Source organism: Anabrus simplex, chromosome X, assembly GCF_040414725.1.
Source record: "Anabrus simplex isolate iqAnaSimp1 chromosome X, ASM4041472v1, whole genome shotgun sequence".
Taxonomy (NCBI): Eukaryota; Metazoa; Arthropoda; class Insecta; order Orthoptera; family Tettigoniidae; genus Anabrus; species Anabrus simplex.
This window is the reverse complement of record NC_090279.1, coordinates 154331359-154357122: the sequence shown is the minus strand read 5'-3', so window position 1 is coordinate 154357122 and position 25764 is coordinate 154331359. Positions and strand designations below refer to the sequence as shown.

The 25764-nt window shown below is 39.9% G+C and overlaps 1 protein-coding gene across 1 annotated transcript in view; it reads right to left on the bottom strand.

Moving 5' to 3' along the window:
- The window catches only part of kz (putative ATP-dependent RNA helicase kurz), an 89647-nt gene that overhangs the window by 59593 nt on the left and 4290 nt on the right, over positions 1 to 25764 (bottom strand). Inside the window, exons 2-4 of the mRNA XM_067159310.2 lie at positions 24603 to 24785; positions 17274 to 17546; positions 10109 to 10542 (exon numbers count right to left, since the gene is read on the bottom strand). Of these exons, the coding sequence (XP_067015411.2) occupies positions 10109 to 10542; positions 17274 to 17546; positions 24603 to 24785 (890 nt within the window). The remainder of the gene's footprint in view (positions 1 to 10108; positions 10543 to 17273; positions 17547 to 24602; positions 24786 to 25764) is intronic.

Genomic DNA, 25764 nt, shown 5'->3' with positions numbered 1-25764 from the left:
GCGTTACAAAAACGTTGCAAAGTTTGGGCTGGGAAGAATTGAGAGAAAGGAGAGCTGCTTGACTAAGTGGTATGTAATACCAATATAAATGGTCCGTTATTGGACATTATAAATTTTCCAGCTAACTCATTCCTGGCTGCCAGCGTTTCGCCCTCGTGTGCTAGGTTGGGCTCATCAGTTGGTACCTAGCACACCTACCAAGACGCTGGCTAGTGCATACCGTTGAGGCCACTGAGTAGGCTACATGGAGCCACCGGCAGTGACAATGCACTATGAGAGACTGTCTCTTTACCAAAAAACTGATGCCTGCTTGGCTATCAGATGGTATAGATATTGATTCCCATAGGGTATCTGAAATATTTGTCCCGAATGAGTAAATTTATAATACCAATATAAATGGCCAGCATTTCGCCCTCGTGTGCTAGGTTGGGCTCATCAGTTGGTACCTAGCACACCTACCAAGACGCTGGCTACTGCATACCGTGGAGGCCACTGCGTAGGCTACATGGAGCCACCGGCAGTGCCAATGCACTATGAGAGACTTCGTCTCTTTACCAAAAAATTGATGCCTGCTTGGCTATCAGATGATATAGATATTGATTCTCACAGGGTATCTGAAATATTTGTCCCGAATATATTGGTATTATAAATTTACTCATTCGGGACAAATATTTCAGATACCCTATTGAAATCAATATCTATAAGTGGTATGTTCCGAGCTGCTAGCGGAGAGATGGCGTGGAATGACATTGGTAGACGAATAAGTTTGAGTGGCGTTTATAAAAGTAGGAAAGATCACAATTAAAAGAAATAAGTTTCATAATGATAGATCCGTATTGAACTGTGATTACAATAGAGTAAAATAATATATTATTATTGGTCCACCTTTTCAATACAAAATGAAAATTACATAGGGACTAGTTTCGACCTAGTAATAGGTCATCATCAGCCTGAAGTAAATTAAAGCGTAAATATCGAAGAAAAACATAAACAATGTAAACACAAGTACAGTCTTTTTAAAGGTACATACGATGTGGGAATTTGAGTAGAGATATATTAAAAATAATAACTCTTCCAATTGACGAAGCACTGAGCGGAAGTTATGTAAAGTTCGGTGCGCCGTATATTATAAAAGACCACTGTGCACTAAATGATGTAATAAAGAAGAAGAGAAGGTTGAATGCTGGCTTTTTCTTAGCTGTTGTATATTCGAAGAAGATTACGTCGTATTTTGTAAGGTATTGAAAGACGTCAAAATACATGGATGTTGGAAAGGCTCTTCATTTTTTGGAACAAGGCAATTGTTGCGCGAGGAGGCTTAGGAAACCAGAGAAGCGCTATATTATGTTAAAAAATAGAGATCCTTAAAAAAGTTCCGTGCGTCGTATAAATTGTGGAAATGGAAATCGAAAAAACTTGGTTCTTAAGCGATAATGTTGTTCATTCAGAGATCAATTGAAAATAAAGAATCGTAACATTGTCTTCTCAAGATGTTTATAAAGTAGAATTAATAGACGATGCGAAGTATGATACTAGGAGAAAGCTCTTCTGCTTCTGGAATCTTGGAGGACGATGGATGTTTCACGAGGTGGAATAACATATATGGAGTTAAATAAAGGTGGATATAAATTCGCAGTTCAATGCGGACCATAAATTTGATTCTGAATAAAAGACAGTAAGATTTTTTTTTTTTTTAGCGGAAGAGAGAAAAAATAAAATAAAAATAAAAAAAATCTTACTGTCTTTTATTCAGAATCAAATTTATGGTCCGCATTGAACTGCGAATTTATATCCACCTTTATTTAACTCCATATATGTTATTCCACCTCGTGAAACATCCATCGTCCTTCAAGATTCCAGAAGCAGAAGAGCTTTCTCCTAGTATCATACTTCGCATCGTCTATTAATTCTACTTTATAAACATCTTGAGAAGACAATGTTACGATTCTTTATTTTCAATTGATCTCTGAATGAACAACATTATCGCTTAAGAACCAAGTTTTTTCGATTTCCATTTCCACAATTTATACGACGCACGGAACTTTTTTAAGGATCTCTATTTTTTAACATAATATAGCGCTTCTCTGGTTTCCTAAGCCTCCTCGCGCAACAATTGCCTTGTTCCAAAAAATTAAGAGCCTTTCCAACATCCATGTATTTTGACGTCTTTCAATACCTTACAAAATATGACGTAATCTTCTTCGAATATACAACAGCTAAGAAGAAGCCAGCATTCAACCTACTCTTCTTCTTTATTACATCATTTAGTGCACAGTGGTCTTTTATAATATACGGCACACCGAACTTTACATAACTTCCGCTCAGTGCTTCGTCAATTGGAAGAGTTATTATTTTTAATATATCTTTACTCAAATTCCCACATGGTATGTACCTTTAAAAAGACTGTACTTGTGTTTACATTGTTTATGTTTTTCTTCGATATTTACGCTTTAATTTACTTCAGGCTGATGATGACCTATTACTAGGTCGAAACTAGTCCCTATGTAATTTTCATTTTGTATTGAAAAGGTGGACCAATAATAATATATTATTTTACTCTATTGTAAAGATCACAATATGAAGATAAAGTTGGAATTCAAGAGGACGAACTGGGGCAAATATTCACTTACCAAGGGAGATGTTCAATAAATTTCCAATTTCTTTGAAATCATTTAGGAAAAGGCTAGAAAAACAACAGATAGGGAATCTGCCACCTGGGCGACTGCCCTAAATGCAGATCACTTTTGATTGATTGATTGATTGATTCGGAAAAAGGTCATCAAGTGGACAATTTGTGCTCGTACACAATAAACAAAGACAACCATAGCCAGAAAGGCTAGGATATAAAAAGGCCAAGATCAAGGCCACTCTAGTAGTGTAATTTCTGCCTGGGAGACTGATTACCTCGGATCGAGTAGGGGTATTTCAGTCGCCTTGACAAAGAATACTGCAATGTATTCGAAACGTCGGTAACCTGTACGTGATGTGCGTACAATTACAACACGGTTCAACCCGGAAATTAAATTAAATAACCAAAAGAAACGTTTGAGTATTACAGAATGTCTGTGAAGTCATTTGAAATTCTTTTCTGTTTGTTGAAAATGCTATCAGCAAAACAAACACGTCTCCCACAACACAGCACTCATTACTGATAACCGTGCACCTCTCTTCATGTCTTTGCTTTTGAATTTTTGGTCCTTTTTATCATAAAGGCAAAAAGCAAAAGCAAAGTTATCTCCGTACAGGCCATGAAGGCCCTTGGAGGGGTGGAAGTCAAAGGCTTCCACTATCCGTAACCTCGGCACTTCATGAGGTAGAGTGGTTAGATCTATGCCCAGCCGCCTTTGCCGCCAGGAATTAACCAGGTACTCATTTTTGGTGTAGGCTGAGTGAACCTCAGGGCCATATGCACCTCTGGAAGTGGAAATCTCATTTCTTAAATTTTACGATTTTCTGACGGCGATTTGAACCCACGTCATTCCGGGCGAACCGAGCACGCCTTTACCGCCTTGACCAGGCAGGCCCTTTATCGTATAGGCACGGGTACCTTTTACCTCCAAAATTATTAATATACTGTCTAATTCCATTTTACAAAGTGAAAGTACAAAATGAACACAGGTGGACCACGCGCAATATTCAAACCCCAGCGTCCTCATTCCGCAAGTGTGGCCAGGCACTGAGTGGGAAAACATGCCCATTCTCAAGCGGGCGACCTCGAAGACGCGCCTCGTCTCGTCTCCCATGATGAGAAGTCTTGCTGTGTGTCGCCGATCCTATTCAAATTAGTCCTGTGCATTTTTGACGTGAGATTTCATGCAGTAACACGGCGTGAAATCGCACAAGTGTAGCCCTAGCCTAAGATTACACTTTTCTCAACCATGTATTGCATGTTTTATACAAGCTGCGACTTCAAGATATTTGGATATTGGTTTAATTCTCGATTTCTTGAAGTTTCTTTTTTTACTTATTCAATTAGCAATAATCAGCGCGACCTGAGCAGTTTTCGAAAGGCTCACCTATGGATCAGAATGTTTAACGTTGAACAAAATGGGTGAACAAGAGAAACTGGAAAAGAATGAAAGGAAACTACTTCAGAAAATTTCAGGATGCCAAAAGAATAAAGATAATTCGATGAAGAAGAAAAATGACCTCTACTGAAATATGGGAGAAATTACAGATACAATTAATAAAAGTGAGATTACAATTTTATGGACGCCTTCACAGAATGAACAAAAATAGGCTAAGACGATTTCATTACGTTTCCAAATTAAAAACCTCTAGATTGGCAGGAAGAGATAAGATGGGATATACAAAGACTGAAGATCACAGAAGGAAGATTTGCGGTAACTATCTAGGAATCACTATAATCTTTTATGTTGCCAAGATAATGGAAAGAAGAATTAGAGAAAAGGTGAAAAGTCAGTTACATGAGGAACAATTTGGATTCAGAAGTGGAAAGTCAACAATGGAACCCATTTTCATTCTCGGACAGATCGTGGGAAACAGCTGAGAATATGGTGGATATACAGCTGTAGCTCCATGAATTAACATATGGTCACGAAACCCAACAGTCATGTAGAAAAACTCAAAAAGTTTTGGTCTGCTGAAGTCGCACTTCAGATTTCTGCAAGAGAACGCAGCAACAGTGAGCAGTGAGACAAGAAGGCAACAGGAGCCGAGAAAGCGTTTGTTGTGCTTGAAATGCACGCACATCAGTCGGTCATAACAGTGCAAAGACACTCAAGACAAAGTATCACAAAGATCCAACAACTGCAAAGTCCATTCAGGGATGGTATGTGCAATTTAAAGCTTCATATGCCTCTGAAAGGGGCAAATCAATGGGTCAGACTGCAGTGGCTGGAGCATTACTTTGTCAATTTATATATTTTTCATCTAAACAGTGTTATGTGGCTGAAGATGTTGATAATATACGAAACATGTACCACTTTTTGACCATTAAAAATTGCCTTAAGCAATCATTGTATCGACTAGGTGGAAAATAAATAAATACTTAATTGTGAATCTATTGAAGTGCGATACGGACCATGAAGCTGATTTTATGTAGCCCACAGAAGTCGACAGAGAGAGCAAACAGAGAGCTGAACATACCACAGCCGACCATTTGGAAAATCTTACGGAAATAACTAAAGCGGAAGCCTTACTGCTTACAATTGCTACAAGCCCTGACTCCCGATGACAAAGTCAAACGCCTTGAATTTTCAACACGGTTGCAACAGTGTATGGAAGAGGATGAGTTTAGTATGAATCTTGTCTTCAGTGATGAAGCAACATTTTTTGTTAATGGTGCAATTAACAGACACAGTGTGCGAATCTGCGGGGAGGGATAGAGAATCATCACGCTATCGTGCAGCACATTCAAGATTTACCGAAAGTTAATGTGTTTTGTGCAGTCTCATGGTTTAAAGTGCATGGCCCCTTTTCTTCTTTTTTCTGCTGGAAAGTTGGCTCATGCCGCAACTGGAGGACAGCGAAAACTTCATCTTCCAACATAATGGTGACCCACCCCACTTCCATGGTGATGTTCGACAATTCTTAAACAGGAGATTGCCAAACCGATGGATCGGTCTTGGTGGAGCTAATGATCAGCAATTCATGCCATGGCTTCCACGCTCTCCTGACTTAACCTCAAGCGATTTCTTTGCGTGGAGTTTCGTGAAAGACTCAGTGTTTACACCTCCCCTCCCAACAAACCTGCTAGAACTGCGAACTTGCATCAACCATGCTTTCGAATCCATTGATGGGGGAATGCTGGGCCGAGTGGGACGAACTTGATTATAGGCTTGATGTCTGCAGAGTCACTAAAGTGGCACACATCGAACATTTGCAAATGTCAAAATAAACTTTGAGTTTTTCTGTGTGTGTGCAAAGCCTTGTGACAATATGTTAAATAATAAAGTTATTGTAGAGCTTTGGAATTGCTCAAATAATATGTAATAACCCTGTATATAGTAATGACTTTTAAAGACTTAGAAAAGGCATATGACAGCATCCCCAGAACAAAAGTATGGGAACGCCTGACACACGGGCATTGGCAAGCAACAGCAACTAATAACAATGATAAAAGCAATATACAATGGCTGTTTCCGCTGTGTAAAGACAACAGTGGGCAGATCAAAATGGTTTGGAATTGACAATGGGCTAAAACAACAGAGCATGTTGTCACCTTTACTGTCCATAATGGTGATGGATGATATTGTAAAGGCAGCTTGAGTTTGAGTGGTGTCTTTAAAAGTAGGAAAGATCACAATATGAAGATGAAGTTGGAATTCAAGAGGAAAAATTGGGACAAATATTAATTTGTAGGAAGGGGAGTTAGGGATTGGAATAACTTACCAAGGGAGATGTTCAATAAATGTCTTTGCAATCATTTAAGAAAAGGCTGGAGAAAAAAAAAAAAAAAAACAGATAGGGAATCTGCCACCTGGGTGACTGCCCTAAATGCAGATCTGTAAATTGAAGATTACAGAGGGGAAAGAATTGACGTAATGATGTTCGCAGATGACGATGTGATCTGGGGAGAAGATGAGGAGGCGGTACAACAGGTGCTGAACGTGCTGAATAGAACGATTGTATACAATGGGGACTGATGATCAACATGCAGAAGAGCAAGACAATAACTGTGATGAGTAGAGGAAGTAACAAAGAAAAAGGAACTATCAAAATTGAAGACAAGGATCTAGAAATAGAAGAAGGATACAACATACGAGTGTCTTTTACCACTAAGTACAGAGATTAACATGGAATAAAGATGTACCAATAAAGGCTAAAGAAGTAATATACCAGGGATCGTAAGTAATATCCCTTGTATACTACTTCTTCAGCCTTCATTGACATATGCCGCAGAAACCTGGACCAGGGAGGGGATGACACATCATAGGGAGCGTCCTAAGCAGTTCCGAGATGGGTCCCTCAATCTCCGCCAACTAGTGAAAACTAAAATTCCCTTTTGGATGGTTAATTTAGAAGGCAGTGGTTGGCATTACACATTCAATTGCACGGTACAGCAAATTCAAAACACAACACCGTTATTGTTGCGCGCGAAAGTAACTTGGTCGTACGACGAGTAATAGTGCTCGTTAGACAAAAAATTGTTGAGATTCTTTTGCATTGAACGAGATTTTTCATCCAGTTTTTTTGACAGTAAGAGTGAAATTATAATTATATGCGTTCTTAATGTGATGAAATAGCGTTATGATCATGAACTTACTTCACATTGAACTACCAGCTGTTGCAAGTAAACGTGTGTGTGCTTGTTGTTGGAATAAATAAATTCAAAATATAAACTGTGTGCATTATGCTGTGTTTTACTTCTTCCTTTCCTTCTCCTGTTTTCCATTCCCATACATAAAAGTCGTGGGAAGGGTACAACGAAAGAACGAGCGAAAGAATGAGTTATGTTAGATTGTGAATTAGGCAAGTATGGGCGTTTTGGGGTTTTATATGAATTGCATTAACATTTTCAGTAATCAATGTTGCATTTATTATTTAATGGATGTAAATTTACATTAAAATGCGAACGGTGAAACAACGATACAATCTACGTTATAACAGGATTGCCAACATACAAATACGGTAATTGCAATTTACTTTTCAAGTAAAAGACACGAGAGAAGCTTGTGATACAACTTTCCTACCGAAATGCAATCATTATCTCTATCACAATTAAAATTTTAACAAAGTAACAACTCTCATTATCAAGTTTTTTACGAGGTACTATCGTGGTATTTATTTCCTTATGTTGGCGGAGAAAAAAGGGCCACTATAGCTTCCATGACCTGTTTTCTCAGTGAACTTTATTATACAGGAGTGACGGATCTATTTCTCTTATATGATCCTTGACCTGGACAATGACTCAGAGATGAGAGTAGAGCACAGACAGCTGAAATGAAATTCCTGACGAGTGTGATACAGAAGACAAGGAGGGACAGAGTGAGAAATGCAGATATACGAAAAGAGCTAAGTGTGCACAAACTAAACAATAAAATGGAACATAAAAGACCGAGGTGTTTTGGACTTTATATTTTTACAACTTGCTTCACATCGCACCGACACAGATGGGTCTTATGGCGACGATGGGATAGGAAAGGTCTAGGAGCCGGACAGAAGTGGCCGTGGCCATAATTAAGGTACAGTCTCAGCATATGCCTGGTGTGGAAAATGGGAAAACACGGAAAACCATCATCAGGACTACCGACAAAGGGATTCGAACCCACTATCTTCCGAACACTGGTTTGGATACGTCAAGCGAATGAAACAAGAAAGACTGCCAAGACAAGCACTGGAGAGGGAAGAGAGGACGAGGAAGACTAAGATTACAATGGATGAACTCTGTGAAGAACAGCATACAACAACAGAACCTGGACTGGAACACAGTGTTGGATGAGGAATGGTGAAGAGACAGGACGAAGTGGAGACAAACCCCATTTGCCCCCACCTGGTGTCAGTTGGAAAAGGAGAAATGATGATGATTATGTCACAACTAACAGGGAGAAATTGCAGTGATAGATGACTTCTGCAGATTTATAGATTTTACAAGTTCAGTGTCATCCTATGAGAGTGCTGTCAGAGGAACAAAGGTGGACTATCAGCCAACATATGAAGTAGTTCTAACAAGAGAAGAAAAATAATGCACCAGAGATTAAGGCTCTAATGCAGGGCCTCTCAAACGCTCAAAATCTCACGCGTGCATATTGAGGCGCAGGGACTCCGTGCACTGTGCATCGTTCCGACTCGACTAAACTCGGCTTGACTCGGATGGTGTAGTGCGCCGAGAGCGACGAAGCGTTCTAACTGGGAACTTTCGTATTTCTTTGTCAGTCGTGACGATAAAGCCAAATGCTTAATCCGTGGGACAATAATTATGTGATAAGTTAATCAAAAATATCTATTTTCCAATACAAAGGCTTTGCTCAAATTCTACGAGAATTTTTCGAAGGAAGATTTTCCTAAGCTGCATCGAGAAGCAGCTAAGATTATTTCTATGTTTGGTTCCACATGCATATGTGAAAGGTATTTTTTCCTGCTTTGACTTGTACGAAAACTAGATTGCATGCGAGTAGGCCTATTTCTGATTGTAATTTAAAGAATGCTCTCAAATTGCTGTCAGCCGGTCCCTTGTTGCAGGCATAACTGGTATCAATGCAAAGATAAAGGAAAAGAAGAGCTAGAGAAGATAAAGTGTCTGGTCAAACCAAATTGAAAGAAGAGTGTTTTAACACAGGTAACGTAGTCCCACAGAACAGTATCACCGCTCATCGCACATAAACATTTCGCAGTGAGGGGAGGATCAGCGGCGAAGATGGAGAAGTCGAAGACAGGCCGAACGGCTGAGACAGGTGTAGGGGAAGTGGAGGGGGGAGGCGGGGTTTGCACTCTGGTCGACCTAGTGAAGTCGTCTCCTGCACCTTGCGCCCGTGCACTGCACGGCGCATGCACCCTGAGAGGCCCTGCTCTAATGTGTCTACAACTGGCCAAAATCGTTAATAATAACTATAAAATACATAATACAAAATCATAAATAATACAAAATATATAAGTTAATACAATCATAACTCAGGTTAAGAAACAAAGTAAGTTTGCTGTATGTTTGTCTGCCCAACCCTTGTCCCGTGTCTCTACGGGGTCGGATATGAGGTGAGATGAATCTTTTGCGGCGGGTTTTCATGACCGGATGCCCTTCCTGACATCAACCTCATCAGAGGAGTTAATGAGATGAAATGAATGACGTGATATACGATACTAGAAAGGGAGAGGGTGAAACCCGGTGCCGGCACATAGCCTACTCCTGTCGAATAGCACCAGGGGGTCTGCTCAAGTCTTAACGTCCCCATCTGACGGACAAATCACTATCAATAGCGTCATATGCCCTCACTCCATACGAGCACTGTGGAGAGGTTTGGAATTTAATCCAGGATTTTGGCACACAATCTAGTGATTAGAAATTGTATAACACCACCTCCCATACCCCACCGGCCAACATTGTGATGGCGAAAATTTTTCGATCAACGGGATTCGAATCAACTAACCTCAGTGTCAGACCGTTTAGACTTTTAAAAATCTATAATAACACAATCTAGTCATGCATTACCTGGCGTAGCCAGCTTCGTACAGGAACTGGGGCAGTTGAGTAGTCTTTCCACTACCAGTTTCTCCAGCAATCACCACCACATCGTTCTCAGCGATAGCTTCCATGATTGCCTGCTCTTCGGCCAGGATGGGCAACTTTAGCCTCGCTTCCTGGACCTCCGCCGGTCGATGGACAGGTACAAAGATAGCAGGCTTCCGATCCTTAATAGTCTCTTTGGTTTTAACTTCGGCACTCTCCTTTTTCTCTTCCACTTCCACTTGTACTACATCATTTGTAGTCTTCTCGACTGCTGCAGGAGGGTCAGGAGTGTCATCGTCATCCGCTTTAACCTCCTCCTCTTCCTCCTCAACTGACGGTTGCTCTTCGCTCATGCCATTGCCATTCACCACTGGACTCTCTTCGGTGTCATCATCCTCGCTCTCGTCACTTGACTCCTGGAACAGAGTAGACCAATCCATCCCTAATGAAATGACCACTTATCTAATGAATGAAAGTAGCTAGAAAAAAGAAATAATTTATTAAAGTATGGATCTGATGACTTAATGAATGCCAAAATATGACTAAAATAGATTCTCAAAATGTATGATCCAAAAATGAGACAGATATATTTATTTACTGAAATAAACGTAAACATGCCGTCCACCTGACCACGACATTTAATTCTTAATGGAGTGAATACAATTTATAAGTGTCACCAAATAACCAAATAAAGAAGGCACTGGACAAGGAAAAACAAAAACAAGGACAAGAACAAAATGAACAAGAAATACAAAGACTTCAAGGAGTATACAGGAACAAGAAACTTGCTGTAAAGAACATTGTAAAGGAAGAAAAAAAGAAGAAATGGAATGAGTTTGCGGACAAAGTGGAAGAGGACAGTAGAGGAAATATGAAATTGCTATACAGAGTAGTGAAAAACAAGCGAAGGGATCAAGAGACCATAAAAGCAATAGAACGTGATGATGGGACTCTGGCACAAGAAGAGGGAGAAATTAAACAATAACTCAAGATCTATTTCGAAAAGCTGCTGAATGGAGATACAGAAAACATAACAACGGATAGAGGAGAGCCAAGTCGAGGAACCACAACTGAACCACCAATTCCATGGCTTGAGGTGGAAAATGCGCTCAAGAGCATGAAGAAAGGAAAGGCAGTGGGCATAGATGAACTAAGTGCAGATATGCTGAAAGCAGTGGGAGCTCCAGGAATCCAATGGCTCTATAGACTGCTCAACAAGATATGGGAGGAAAATACTATTCCTGAGGATTGGAAGATGGGCATCATTGTACCTCTGTTCAAGAAAGAAAGCCGACAAAAATGTACTAATTACCGTAGTATCACACTCCTGTCTCAGGTCCTGAAAATATTGGAAAAAATAATAGAGACCAGAATCAGAGATATTGTTGAACCAATTTTGGATGAGCAGTATGGTTTCAGACCAGGAAGGTCAACTACAGACCTTATATTTGCAATTAGGATGCTAATGGAAAAATACTGGGAGAAGAACAAGCCTTTATTTCTAATATTTTTGGACGTTGAGAAAGCATACGATAGTGTACCAAGGGAAAGAATTTGGCAATGCATGAAAGAACTTCAAGTGCGAGACAGCCTCATAGACAAAGTGAAAATGTTGTATAGTGGGAACAGAAGCTGTATTCAAGTAGGATGTGGTTTGTCGGACTGGTTTGAAACAAAGAGAGGAGTGCCGCAGGGCAGCTCATTGTCACCACTTCTATTTATTATTGTAATGGATGTAGTAATGAAATCTATTAAAAGGAAAGAACATGGAGATATCAAAGCCTTCACATTTGCAGATGATGTTGCGATCTGGAGTGACTCAGAAGAGGAATTGGGAGAGAGAATACAAAGCTGGAATGAGGAGTTTAAGAAATATGGTTTAAACATCAGCAAGACCAAGACGGTGGTGTTGAAAGTGTATGGGGAAGGAGCAGAACCAATAGTCATGTTAAATGAAGCTCAACTGGACAGCGTTCCAGTTTTCAAATACTTGGGTAACATTATATCAAATGACAACCTAGCAAAACATGAGGTGAACAATCGAATCCATAAGGCAACACAATTTTACCACCAGGTAAGACACCTGCTGTGGGATGAGCAAATACCCATGAAAACAAAAATGACATTGTACAAGTCCTATTATACACCAATTCTTACGTACAGTCTCGAAACCACAACACTGACCAATAGAGATAATTCCAAACTTCAGGCAGCTGAAGTGAAATTCCTACACACTATGATCCAGAAAACCAGGAAAGACAAGATTAGGAATGAGAAAATTAGAGAAGTAGGAATAGATGATTCTCTCCTCAAAAAGATTCAGATATCAAGACTGAAGTGGTTTGGTCACATGAAGAGGATGCCAGTAAACAGAACTGCAAGGAAGGAATTTGACAGAAAGGTAGAAGGAAGACGACCCGTGGGAAGGCCACGAAGGAAATGGATAGATTTAGTTAAGAGCGATGTACTGCTGAGAGGTCATGATTGGAGGAAGAATGGTACAAGGACAGGATGAGATGGAGGAGGCTCATATACCACACCCGGGAAACTGGAGATGGTTTAGGATGATGATGATGATGATGATGACCAAATAACCAAATACAAAAAGGTCCTTTCTAACTTACACTATACCCTTCAGCCATATTTCAAATTTCCCTTGAAGTTGACGAAACCTTTCAAGTAGTTTTTCATTCTGTCGATGCATGGAACATTACACTTAGAATACAGTAATATACCTCTGAAAGCACACAAAAATAACAAAATGACATAAATCAATATTCCCAATGTACAGTAATTTTTAAATTAATGTTGTATTGGTCCACCTTTCAACACTATAATATGCAATATTCTAAATTACATTAACTAGGGACTAGTTTCGGCTGGGGCTGGCCATCTTCAGCCTTAATGTAAAATATTTAATAACTAAAAAAATGTACATGTACACAATTGACATAAAACAAATACAAATTGACATTAAAAGCTGGGATGAAATTATGAGTAAATTTGAAAATAACTAGGTTCTAAATGCTTGTATCTTGAGTATGCTCATCAACGAGTCTCTTTCATCTATACTAATATCATAAAGAGGAAAAATTTGTATATTTGTTTGTAATGGATAACTCAAAAACTACTGAACCGATTTTAAAAATTACTTCACCTATAAGAAGCTGCACTGCCAGCGAGTAACATGGGCTGTAATTTTTTAATTCGTGGCAGGGGGGGGAGGGCGAGATATAAAAATAATAGGCTAATATAGGCGAAAACTAATTTGTTGTACAAGGATGAGACAAAGCTCACTTTAAGCCCCTTGACGCAAAGAGCAAAACTCGGTAAGCCCCGTGGGCCCGAAAACCATGTTTTAAGGCCCTAAAATCAACCGTTATGAAGATATTGGAACCACACTACACCTGCTCTAGGAATCAGATAAAGAAATGAACGGTCGTAACCATAGCAACATCAGCTCCAGGATTCTACAGCAGCGAGATTATGCATGTACGTCTGGGCATAGCTGCTGACCAAAACTGATACACACATGACTTGCTATCTGAAAAAAATAAACTGTTGTGTAAGAAGCTCATAGCAATCTTTTGGGCAAGGATGGAAAGGGAGTGAAGTATAAAAATAATAGCCCCGGAGATCTCCATTGTACTGCGATCAGCGGTTGCCAACGGGCCTCCGTTTTTACGTACTGGCTTAGGTTTCAGCATTCTGCGGAGTCTGTTACCTATAGTTTGAACTATTTGCTACCAAATCATGGAGTAGTAGGATCGCTGATGTTATTAGTGCCGATATTTTGGTCCAATGTAACCATGAAAACAACATATATATGCAACTGTCAAGATGGCATGCCCATGACTTAACTAAATATTTTAACATTTATACTCAGATTCATTGTAAGATGTGCGATATGAGTGACAAGCCCTGAGAATTATAATTCTTGATATTTATAGTAGTTTCTTTTATGCATTGCGTATTTCCTTGATCACTTGTTGTAGTTACGAAATGTCGGATCAAACAAATACATTCAATAATATTTATGTTTGTGGCACTATCTAGCGGCAGTATACTTACACTATAATTTCAAACCTGATAAATAAATTGTACATACTTAAGTAAATACACTAGTGATATAAATATCTAATGACGTCAATCACAACGATATTATGAGTAACTAAAGCCAGTTTCTGATAACCTGTACGAAGAACGGGTACTCCTGCTAGTGTATTAATATTCACAGAACTGTTAGTTCTAACACTGCTAATCATTACTAATTCAACTGTAAACGGGAACTGGTAAATGTTGATCCCGTAGTCAATCACCAAATCTACTTGAGTGGTGTTAACCGTATGCAAGTCATTGGACGCCGCTGTAAATAACTACCAGCTGACGCAGAACTGCTAGATGGTGTTTCAACATCAATCAACGTAATAAAATGAGATGTTCTTATGGTGCTTTTAAATCATGCTGAAATGTTGTTGAACGTTGTCAGGACGGCACATGAACGTGTAGTTAAAACAGATACATTGTGTCTGATCAATTCATTGCGGTACCCATGAAGTTTACCTGAATAAATTAGATAAAATTTAATTCGTGAATTGAAGGAGAGAGAGTGTTGGTTAGAAGGCATAGGTTATATGAGATTTTCCTCTCCATACGTCATGTGTGTGTAGCCTATTGTTGTGTGTGTGCTTCAGACTACCTGTTGTGAGATTCAAAGGAAAAGGAAGGGACAGGCAAGGAGGGAGAGAGGTGGGGCAAGGGGAGAGGGGTGGGGAAGGCGAAAGGTTGTGAAGGAGAGGGGAGAAGGTCGTGAAGGAGAGGGGGAGGGGAAGGGGGGATTAAGGCGGGGCTGAAGGATGTGGGGGAAAAAGAAGGCTGTTGAGGAAAGGTGCTGTGAATATTATGAAAAAGTGAATTGTGACTTGTTGGTTTGACGTTTCTGAAAATGGGAATTAGAAAGTCAAAAAAGATATTTGGCTTTTCTGAAATTTCATTAAGATTATGATTTGGGTTGAAATATTGATCTAAATGTATAAAGCACCTTTTGGTAATATTATGGAGGGGTCCTCTTTGATGATTTTGAGAATTTCCATATGGAAATCTTAATGAAATTTCAGAAAAGCCAAATATCCATTTTGACTTTCTAATTCCCATTTTCAGAAACGTCAAACCAACAAGTCACAATTCAGTTTTACATAATATTCACAGCATCTTTCCTTAGCAGCCATCCTTTTTCCCCACATCCTTCAGCCCCGCCTTGATTCCCCCCTTCCCCCTCTCCTTCACAACCTCTCGCTTTGCCCCACCCCTCTCCCCCTGCCATGCCTCTCCCTCCTTGCCCACCCTTCCTTTTCCTTTGAATCTCACAACAGTTAGTCTGAAGCACGCACAACAATAGGCCACACACCATATGCCGTATTGAGAGGTAAGTCTAATATAACCTGTGGCGGCAAGCTTGTTTCACATTGCGCAAGGTTCATTTGGTTCCTATTGAATTGGGATTGCTCCTTTGTAACACAGCAAGTTTTCAATCTACCACAAGATATGTCCAACAGTTTTGTCAACATTTAACCTCTGTTGTGGATTTATTGGACAAAATAATTCCCTCTGCGCCGATGTTGAACTTCATATCTTCTAGAACTTAATAGAAACATTGGACATTGTTTAAAATCCGATATAACCCAATCTTAAATGTGCAACCTTAGACTATTCGTCAACTAGAGATTATTTTATTCAATTTTGAGATAATTGTTGATTAATATTGTGATTTTACGAGACATATACAAAAAGATTTTATTTGTCACTGTTCAACATAACTTTGCTACATATACAACAGTTCATATTTTCACCATTTTACATGTATATCATTCCACCACATCCCCATCTTTCATGTCACCGCATAACTCTGTTTTAGGACTATGGTATACACTTATGTATCTTGGCTAGGCTGATGATGGTCCTTATAGGACCGAAACTAGTACCTCGTAATAGCACATTGTAATGTTTTTGTAAACATCGCATGATTGTTGAGTACTGAGAAGGTGGATTAAAATTTTGTATTTATTTTATGTGTAATCTTAACTCAATACGGAACCAACTATGAAGTTTATAACCTTGAATTGAGAAGCTATCTGACAATGAAATAGCGGCCCTAGTCTAGAAAGCCAATAACAACGGCCAAGAGGATTCGTCGTGCTGGCCACACGATATCTCATAATCTGCAGATCTTCGGGATGAGTAGCAGTCGCTTGGTCGGCCATCGTTGTTCGGGGCTGTGTGCCATGGGGGGGGGTCAATTAATATTACGCGCTTGAGAGTTTAAATCCTTCATGGCCACAGACTGCTAATCTTCTAAGTCGCTTAACTCATGTCTAAGTATCATGATCTCAATAATAATGCTACTTGCTTTAGTCCCACTAACTACTTTTATGGTTTCCGAAAATGCCGAGGTGGCAGAATTTTGTCCCGCAGGAGTTCTTTTACGTGCCAGTAAATCTACCGACATGAGGCTGACATATTTGAGCACCCTCAAATATCACCGGACTGAGCCACGATCGAATCTGAGCCAGTCAGCCCAGCATCACGATCTCAAGCTTCGATGATGTCCACCAGCAATTGCCATTGTCTATGGTCTTCTGTTTTACAGGTATGCAAGTTGCATCTTTCTTCTCTTCTATGCATCTTCTGGGAGCTCTTTCACGCAGCCTGATACCGTTTACTTTCCCTCGAATAGCTATGGGTAGTTTTTAAGGCTATTTTGTCTCGCTAATACATGTTCAAGAACTGCACGGTTCTGTGTCTAATATGAGCAGAAAGTCATTTCGGAATACCAAGCTCTTCGATTATGGAGGAGTTAGATCTTTTCTCCGTCCAAGGTACTCGTAGCATCCTCCGCCAGCCTCACATTTCAAATGTGTCCATGTGCTTTCTGTCCTTGGCATTTACTGTCCATGATTCACAGGCCGAAAATGCTAAGACACAAACCAGATGTTTCTTTGTATTTTTACTGATTCCACGGTCACTCACGCCAGATCATCCGGAGCTTGTCCATTGTAATGGACAGACTGCTAATGTGGAATGCTAAATCACAGCCGGCTCCTCTCAGGGAGTCACATGCTTTACTCCATTAATGTAACTGTAACCTTACCTCAAGTCCAACAACATTTGGATCCTTGTCGGTCTCGTCTCGATCCTCCTCTTTTGCACTCAACGCCAAGAGGCGGCGACGTTTGCTACTCCCTGCCACGCTACTTATGCGTCGACCAGATTTGCCCTGCTCGGTCGAGTCGCCGCCGTCATCGGCAGGAGTAGAGTGCATCCTCTTCACGCCCAGAGTCTGCATGGCAGCTATGGACGTCATACGACTCAGCTCTTCAGCAGGTACTTGCACATGGGACAGAGCCTCCAGGAGCTCGGCCCTCTGCAACAGAGGTTAACCATCAGGCTGACTTCAAATATGAGCTCTCCTTTAATGTAGTAGAGTAAAAGCAAGGAGTAATTACAGGACCAAATAGACTAAATAGGAAAGGAAAAATGGAGAGGGAATAACTTTGCAACTATATGCAGATGTGTCAACTTTTAAAAGTAAACAAATCAGGAGACTACAAGATATCACATTAATTTTTTGCTTTACATCGCACCGACACAGATAAGTCTTATGGCGACGATGGGATAGGAAAGGGCTAGGACTGGAAAGGAAGCGACCGTGGCCTTAATTAAGGTACAGCCCCAGCATTTGCCTGGTGTGAAAATGGGAAACCACGGAAAACAATCATCAGGGCTGCCGACAGTGGGGCTCTAACCCACTACCTCTCGGATGCAAGTCCGCAGCTCCGTGCTCCTAACCGCACGGCCAACTCGCCCGGTACATATCATATCATCTATAAATCTGAGCATATTAATGGCATATAATGGTCTGTACTGACTACTTACAGTGACAACCTCTTCATTCTTTTCTAGAATAATGTACAATTAAGTGATATACAGAAGGTGCCAATAAAATCTTCACACACTTTGAGAGGAGATATCTATTTCATATTATTATCATTCTCATTTAGGGCCATTAGAGACCACGTCAAGTAACTATAAGGCATTTCTGGAAGCTGTTAATGTCCGAGGACATAAGCGGCTCGCCAGGTGCAGGTCTTTCGATTTGACGGCCGCAAGCGACCTGCACGTCATGATGAGGATGAAATGATGATGAAGATGACACATACACCCAGCCCCCGTGCCAGAGAAATTAACCAATGGTGGTTAAAATTCCCGAGCCTGCTGGGAATCAAACCCGGGACCCCTGTGACCAAAGGCCCACACGCTAACCATTTAGCCATGGAGCCGGACCCTTAAAGTTGTCATCATTGATCTGTATTCTGATTGGTAAGAGATGTCCTCCTGATTCAGTCCTATGCTCTCGAGGTCCATCCTTACGTACTTTCTTAACCATTTATCCGAGACTTCAAGTCTGTTGTCCAATACATTAAAAATCTGCTTTGTTCGTCGGGTTGCATCCATCTTGAACAGATGTTCACAGAACTTCAGTTGTCATTCCCTTATTGACTCCATCAGCCATTCATTATCCTTTGCAGAGCTCTTCTCTTCCTCGGGGTCTACACTGCCCATCTGTTATCTTAGGAGCCATTTTTTTCCAATGGATCTTGCGCTCATACTTCTCTGCTTCTCTCAGTCTTGTCTTTCTGAGGCACTCCCTTGCATACAGACACTCAGGTTTGATCACTAATCTATTTAATATATTACAAAGCTGGGCTGAAAAACAACAGTAATATGTAGTAGATGTTCTGTAAACAGATATACTGTATTTTTAGGTAGGTATGTATAAAATTAGGCATTTACTTCACGTCAAGTAAATTAATGTGAAATTCAACTCGTGCACCGCGTCAGCTCACGCTGCTGTATTGCATCACATTGCTATTGCATTCAGACAGAAGACTGTATTGTGTTGTTGTGTAGTTAATCTACAGCAGTGGTCGCGAGGCGCGTCAGTGGTAGATTGTGCAAAAAGCATGGATACGTTATGTTAGTGTTATGATTTTCGTATGATGTTCTGTAAACAGATGTGACTCACATGCGGTTATGCTAGTGTTGCTACAACGAAATGGAGTCAAGATCATAGTTGAACAGCGGAAAGTAAATCTGAAGTAATATTGGTATGTTGTTGAAGTTCAATGGCAATGGAGACATCCGATTGAGTTTCCACAGCGTTCTCCGGATCTAAAACCATTGGGCTTCTATCTATGGCAGGGCCTCTCAGGGTGCATGCACCTGGTGCAAGCACTGTGCACGGTGCAAAAGACGACTTCGCTTGGTTGCCCAGAGCGCTGATCCCCACTCCTCGATTTGGAGCAATAGTGCTGCCTCTCTCTTTCCCCACGCCTGTCTCGTTCGATCCCCCTCTCTCCCTCTTCCTCACTTGCTCCGTAGCGCTCCAAATCCGAGCTGAGTTGAGCTGAGCTTAGCCGAGTAGCCCAGAGATGAAGCATTGGTCCGAGCCAAGTGGAACCGATGCACAGTGCATGGAGCTCTTGCGCCTCGATTTGCACGCATGAGATTTTGGGCGTTTGAGAGGCCTTTATCTGTGGGGAACTGGTAAGGATGTTGAATACCAAAGAAAACCAGTTACAATGGCAGCACTTCAAGAAGAAATTAAAACGGCATGTGCTGCAATCACTGAGGACACTTTAGCAAACGTTACTCGATCAGTAGTTAAACGTACTCAGAAGTGTATCGATGCTGATGGTGGGCATTCTGAGCAACTGTTGTGACGGGAAAAGTCGAAGATCATTAGTTGCTCATCATTTTCTGTTTGTGTGAATTCAGCTTCGTTATGTCGACAGAGTTTTTGCTTTGCTTGAAACGTGTGTACGTTTTATTGGCACCCTCTCTACATTAAACACTTTTTTGAATAGTAGTGAGAAGGTGAACTCATTATTTCCTGTTTTTTCAATGCAGTACGATTGCCACTATATCACGACATGTGTCAGCACATGTCCACTACAGGAAATCATAAATTTCCCACTCTTGGTTGCCAGTGCTTCGTCCCATTGTGCCAGTTTGGGCTCATCAGTTGGCAACCAGCACACCTACCAAGACAATGGCTAGTGCATGCAGTGGAGGCCACTGCATAGGTTACTTGGTCTCTTTTTACAAAAAAAATTATGCCTATGAGAATCAAAATCACGACATGTTACAATGCACTACTGATCATTTAACACGCATCAATTTGAGTGTATTTAACACATCGTACTATTCTACGGGGAGTATAATTTCAGGCTTCCTACTTCTCCTCACATGCCACAGGAATCCCCAAGCTTCTGGCTTCAGTCAAGCTTGGCATCATAAGAAGTCTTGACAGCTCATGCAGCAGTTCGCTAGTAACTATTAGAATTTTAAGGTGTGTTGTGAGGTTATGACAGCAATGGATAGGTACACTACAGCACAGAGAATATTTTTGGTCAAATGTTATTTGTACAAGACCAAAAAAAACCAGTTAAAAGGTGCTTTCGAAAATTCTGCAGGCACATTCCCCCATTCTAGAGTACCAACAAAACGTTACATGAAACAACTTGTTCACAAGTGGCATAGTACTGGTTCCGTAAGTAATAAGAAAAATGAGCGAAGGAGAACAGCTCTCACACAGGAGAAGTAAGAAGACATACAGGCAAAACTGCAGGTCAGTCCACACAAGTTACTTCAGAGAGCAGCTTAGGAAACTGGTATTTCACATTCGTCAGCACGTAATGAAAAAATAAAATACAATCTTACCGGACTCAGTGGCGAGTTTCATTTCATTTACTAGTGTATTTGTTTGCTTTATTTATTTTTTTATTTATATGTCATGAGCATTTTTATAGCTGGTGAGTTCAGTTTTGCTTAATATGTACTATAGGCATAAAATGTTGCTTCTTTGAGATGATTACATCCGCTTGCCATTGTGGGCGCTGTGTTTGCTGTCACCGCTCCTGTGCGCTCCTATGCCTTGGTACTCCACTATGAAATCTTAAATTACACTCCCTGTGTTACATAGTTAATTTTGTTATTGACTTCTATTTGTTGTAGATTGATGGTTTCTGAAGCATATAGTGCCTCCGATTTAATCACTGGTATGTAATGTTGAATTTTACTGTTCCAGGAGAGGCACTGTTTGTTGTAAACAGTTTCTGTTAGGTGGAAAGCCTTTTCCATCTCCTGAATTCTTGATGACATTGTTGGAAAAGCATACAGATTGTTAAATGTCTTAATGAGGCTACTTAAAGGATGCAATAAAGAATTAAAAGAAAAAAGTTACTTAAGTATGGTTTGTCCATTATTGGAATATGCAAACAGTGTTTGGGATCCTCACCAAGAATACCTAATAAAAGAAATAGATAGTGTGCAGAGGAGAGCAGCAAGATTTATAACAGGGGATTTCAGGAGAAAGAGTAGTGTATCAGAAATGTTAAAGGAACTTGGGTGGGAAACTTTAAGTAAGAGAAGGGAGAAAACTAGACTTATAGGAATATATAGAGCCTATACAAGAGAAGAAGCATGGGGAGTTATCCATCAGAGGCTTCAGCTGGAAAATAATTATATTGGCAGGACAGACCACAAATATAAAATTAGAAGGAATTTTAGCAGAAGCGATTGGGGTAAATTTTCATTCATTGGGAAGGGTGTGAAGGAGTGGAACAGTTTACCAGGGGTAGTGTTTGATCCTTTTCCAAAATCTGTACAGATATTCAAGAAGAAAATAAACAGTAACAGAGAAAAAAATGAAGTATTAGAGGGCATTCGACCAGTGCAGGTTATTGTAAATAAAAAAATGTGTGTGAATAAATTAATTCCATCCCCTGGTCTAAGGAGTTGGACAGCCAAAGTAGGGGACTGCCTGTAGGGGTGAAGTACAGTGGGGACTTCGAGGGCCCTGGGACCTCTACGGTAGCTGTGAAGACCCTTCAGGAACTCTGAAAAATGGTGGCAAAAGGGGCTCTGGTTAAGACGCAGCAGGTCGTTATGCTACTTAGGTTCCAGAATGAGTAAAAAAAAAAAAAAAAAAGTAAATAAATGCAATATAAAGTTTAATCTTATACCTGTTGTATAGTACCATTTGAAGTAATTCCACATAGTATATCAGTTGACTATATTTGTAAGTAATACAGAAGATATTATAAGTAGAATTTTGTAAACAATATAAATTTATTAAGGATGAGGTGTGTGTTCAATAGAAAAAATTGTTAGCGTAAATTGTATAATATAGTATTATAGGAAAATTTTCTTCTCTTGTTAATTTAATATTTAGTTTTTGACAATGTATTTTAGTGTACCATTTGCCACCGAGGTAGACACCTCGTTTGCAAATAAAGAGATTTTGGTTTGATTTTTTTTTTTGAGAAGTGATTCGCGATCTACACTGCCATTAGCCTTTTTTAAATCAACAAATGTGATACAGTCAAAATAAGATTTTGAGTTTAGTACAGAGGAAAATAGTAACTTTTTCTTTTCCGAACTTGGCCATCTATGGACCGCTTAGAACGTAAGACTTCTTGGCCTTTCTTCTCTACTCTTCTCAGAACCTCTTCATTCTTTCGCTTCTGATCCTTCTCCCCTCTTCGGAAATGAACCATTCGCGCCTCCGTTTTAGTGGTTTCTCTTCAAATGATTTTAGAATGTTGACTCTTCTTCTGAACTCTCTTCTGCTGAGGATCATCTGCAATGTAATTTCAACTTCTTCTGCATCCTTCTTGACCTCTTCTATCCACCTGGAGGTGGCCTTTAACATGATGTATTTTTGTCAGCCATTCGTCATCCATTCTTCCTAGATGCCCGTAGAATTTCAGCCTTTGTTTCTGCACTGCGTCTGTGATCTTTTCAGTGTATTTGTCTCTTCAACTTAAGGCAGACGTGCCAACTTTCAAAGGTAAAAAAATCAGGAGATTTTTTGCAGCATATCCCGACATATTACGACACATCATTCATGGCTCCCCTGTGGGTGAAGGTGGTAGAATAACACCCACGGTATCCCCTGCCTGTCGTAAGAGGGGCTCACAACTTGGGAGCATTGGTTGGCAACCATGGGGCCCTTAGCTGAGTCCTGGCATTGCTTCCACTTACTTGTGCCAGGCTCCTCACCTTCATCTATCCTATCCGACCTTCATTGGTCAACTCTTGTTCTTTTCTAACCCCGGCGGTATTAGAGCACTCGAAGCCCAGGGAGTCTCGTTTTCACGCCCTTCGTGGCCAATGTTTTTTTGGCCGATACCTTCATTTTTTGAAGTGTTGGATCCTTTCCATGTTTTTCCTCTCTGATCAGTGTTATATAGAGGATGGTTGCCTAGTTGCATTTCTTCTTAAAACAATAATAACCACCACCACCATCATTGATAATGTAATCTTAAAGAATATTTTACACATTATACTACTCAATTACTTATTTCTCCTTTTAATTCATTTATTTATAAATACTGAAATACTGCATGTATCTGAGCTTCAGAACACAAGATTCTTCATTGTATCCACCTTAGGCCTCTCCATAACTTTCTGAAGTAGATTTAGGCTCAAAGCACCAGCCTTGCTGAACATGTTTTAAGGTGTAATTTTTTTACAGATTTTTTTGCGAAGCTTTGATCTGAATTGAGTTTTTGTCCTTGTAAATATGCTAAAAAAACAGTTTCACATTTGGCATTGCTATGTGGAAATGAAAAAATAAAAAGTATTACATTAGATATTCTGTCATATTTAAGAACACCACCAGCTGACTGTATCTGTCTTGCCGGAGCCCACTGAACATCAATTCTCTCCAGCTACTTAAAGAATGAGGAAAAAGCTGGGATTTTCAAAAAAATACAGGAATACTAGATCTGTTCTCAAAAACAGGAGATAAGTCTCTGTGGTCAGGAGAGAGGGAGGAAGAACCAAAAATAGGGAGTCTCCTACTTAAATTGGGGGAGTTGACATGTCTGTTAAGCCATGATGGAAACACTTTCGGTATATTATAGATTATGCGTACTTAACAACCTAGGACTCTGTTCTCCAAAATGTGGCAACCGTGTAGAAAGTAATTCTCTTGTTGCACAACCAACTGCTAAGTTATGTGCTAGTTACAGTAAGATACCAAATGTTGGATATATTTCAAAGAGGGAGAATGTTGACAGTACCACACAGACCAAGATGCTGACATGGTCAGCCAGTGTCAATGGATTGTATTTCTGTTGTAGAGGTATGAAAATAATTGCTTTATGCTGATTGGGAGAAGGAAGAAAAAGAAGAAGAAAAAAAGCACACTTTTGTTCAAAATATTTTGGGTATGTGCTGTGAGCAGAAACAGATATGATTATAAAGAAGACCTACACGCTGGAAGTCGTCGCAAGGTGATCCAAGGTACTGTATAACATAACAACATACAACTGATACAACAGAACAACATAAGAGCCATAAATGCTGACAAATAAGATATAAAAAGGAAGTTATCAAACAAATCACTTACGTTCAGTTTCTTCTTCTTCTGGTCGACAATCTTTTCGAGGCGTTTCCTTTCACGTTTGGATAATATACGGGTCTTGGTGACGTTCTCGATTATCTTCTTGGTTTTCCTCTTCTGTGAAGGAATAACCAACGCGTTGCACTTGTCATAACTGTCAGAGCGGACATCTGAGAGCTCGAGGGAGATCTGAAAAGAAGAATACAACAAAGTCCGTATTAGTGTGAACTGATTGTCAAGGAGAAGCTTATATCCTTTTTTTCACCACATCAAAATAGAGTCACATTACTTCTACAAATATAACAGACCTGGAACAAGAAATGTTACATCAGAAACAGGAAAGGAAATACAACAACAAAAGAAGAGGAGAAACAACAACAACAACAATAATAATAATAATAATAATAATAATAATAATAATAATAATAATAATAATAATAATAATAATAATAATAATAATAATAATAATAATTACAAGATATTGGGTCAGAAAATAATGCCATTAAGGAGCAGGGAGAAAAATGGAAATGGCATTTCAACAACAACAACAACAACAACAACAAAAAGGTTCTATATCTTATGGGGCTACATTGAGGCATCTAGACCTTGCTATTAAACCTCAGTGCGTGCCTGCAGCAGAAACATTGGGTATGATCAGAACGGGTGGGCTTGATGATATCCGGAAGAGGGAAAGAAACATGCTAAGAAGAAGTCTAGGTCCTAATGTAAAAAATGAAATGAGGAGATTCAAATCTAAGAAAGAATTGTATCAAAGAGCAGAAGGAGTGGTTGAACTGATGAGGAAGAGAAGGTTACAGTTCTATGGACACTTGTTGAGATGGACAGTAACAGACTGACGAAGAGAATCTTCGAATTCTTCAGGAAGAGGAATACAGACCTGAAATGTTTCCGAGAAGTGAGCTTGGACTTGAAGAAGATGCGGGTTCCGGAAGATCACATCATGGACAGAAATCGATTTAGACAACTTGTCAAAAAGTTCTGTGGTTTCCAGGAGACTGGGGAAACACTAGTGAGAAAAGGGAGATCCTATAGAGAAGAAGAAAAAGATACTGGCACAGAGAGAGAAGCTAAAAATACTGCAAAGATTGTCAAATGTGGTCCCACAGACAGCCGGAACAAAGGAGGAAAAAAAATCTCAGCTACTGGG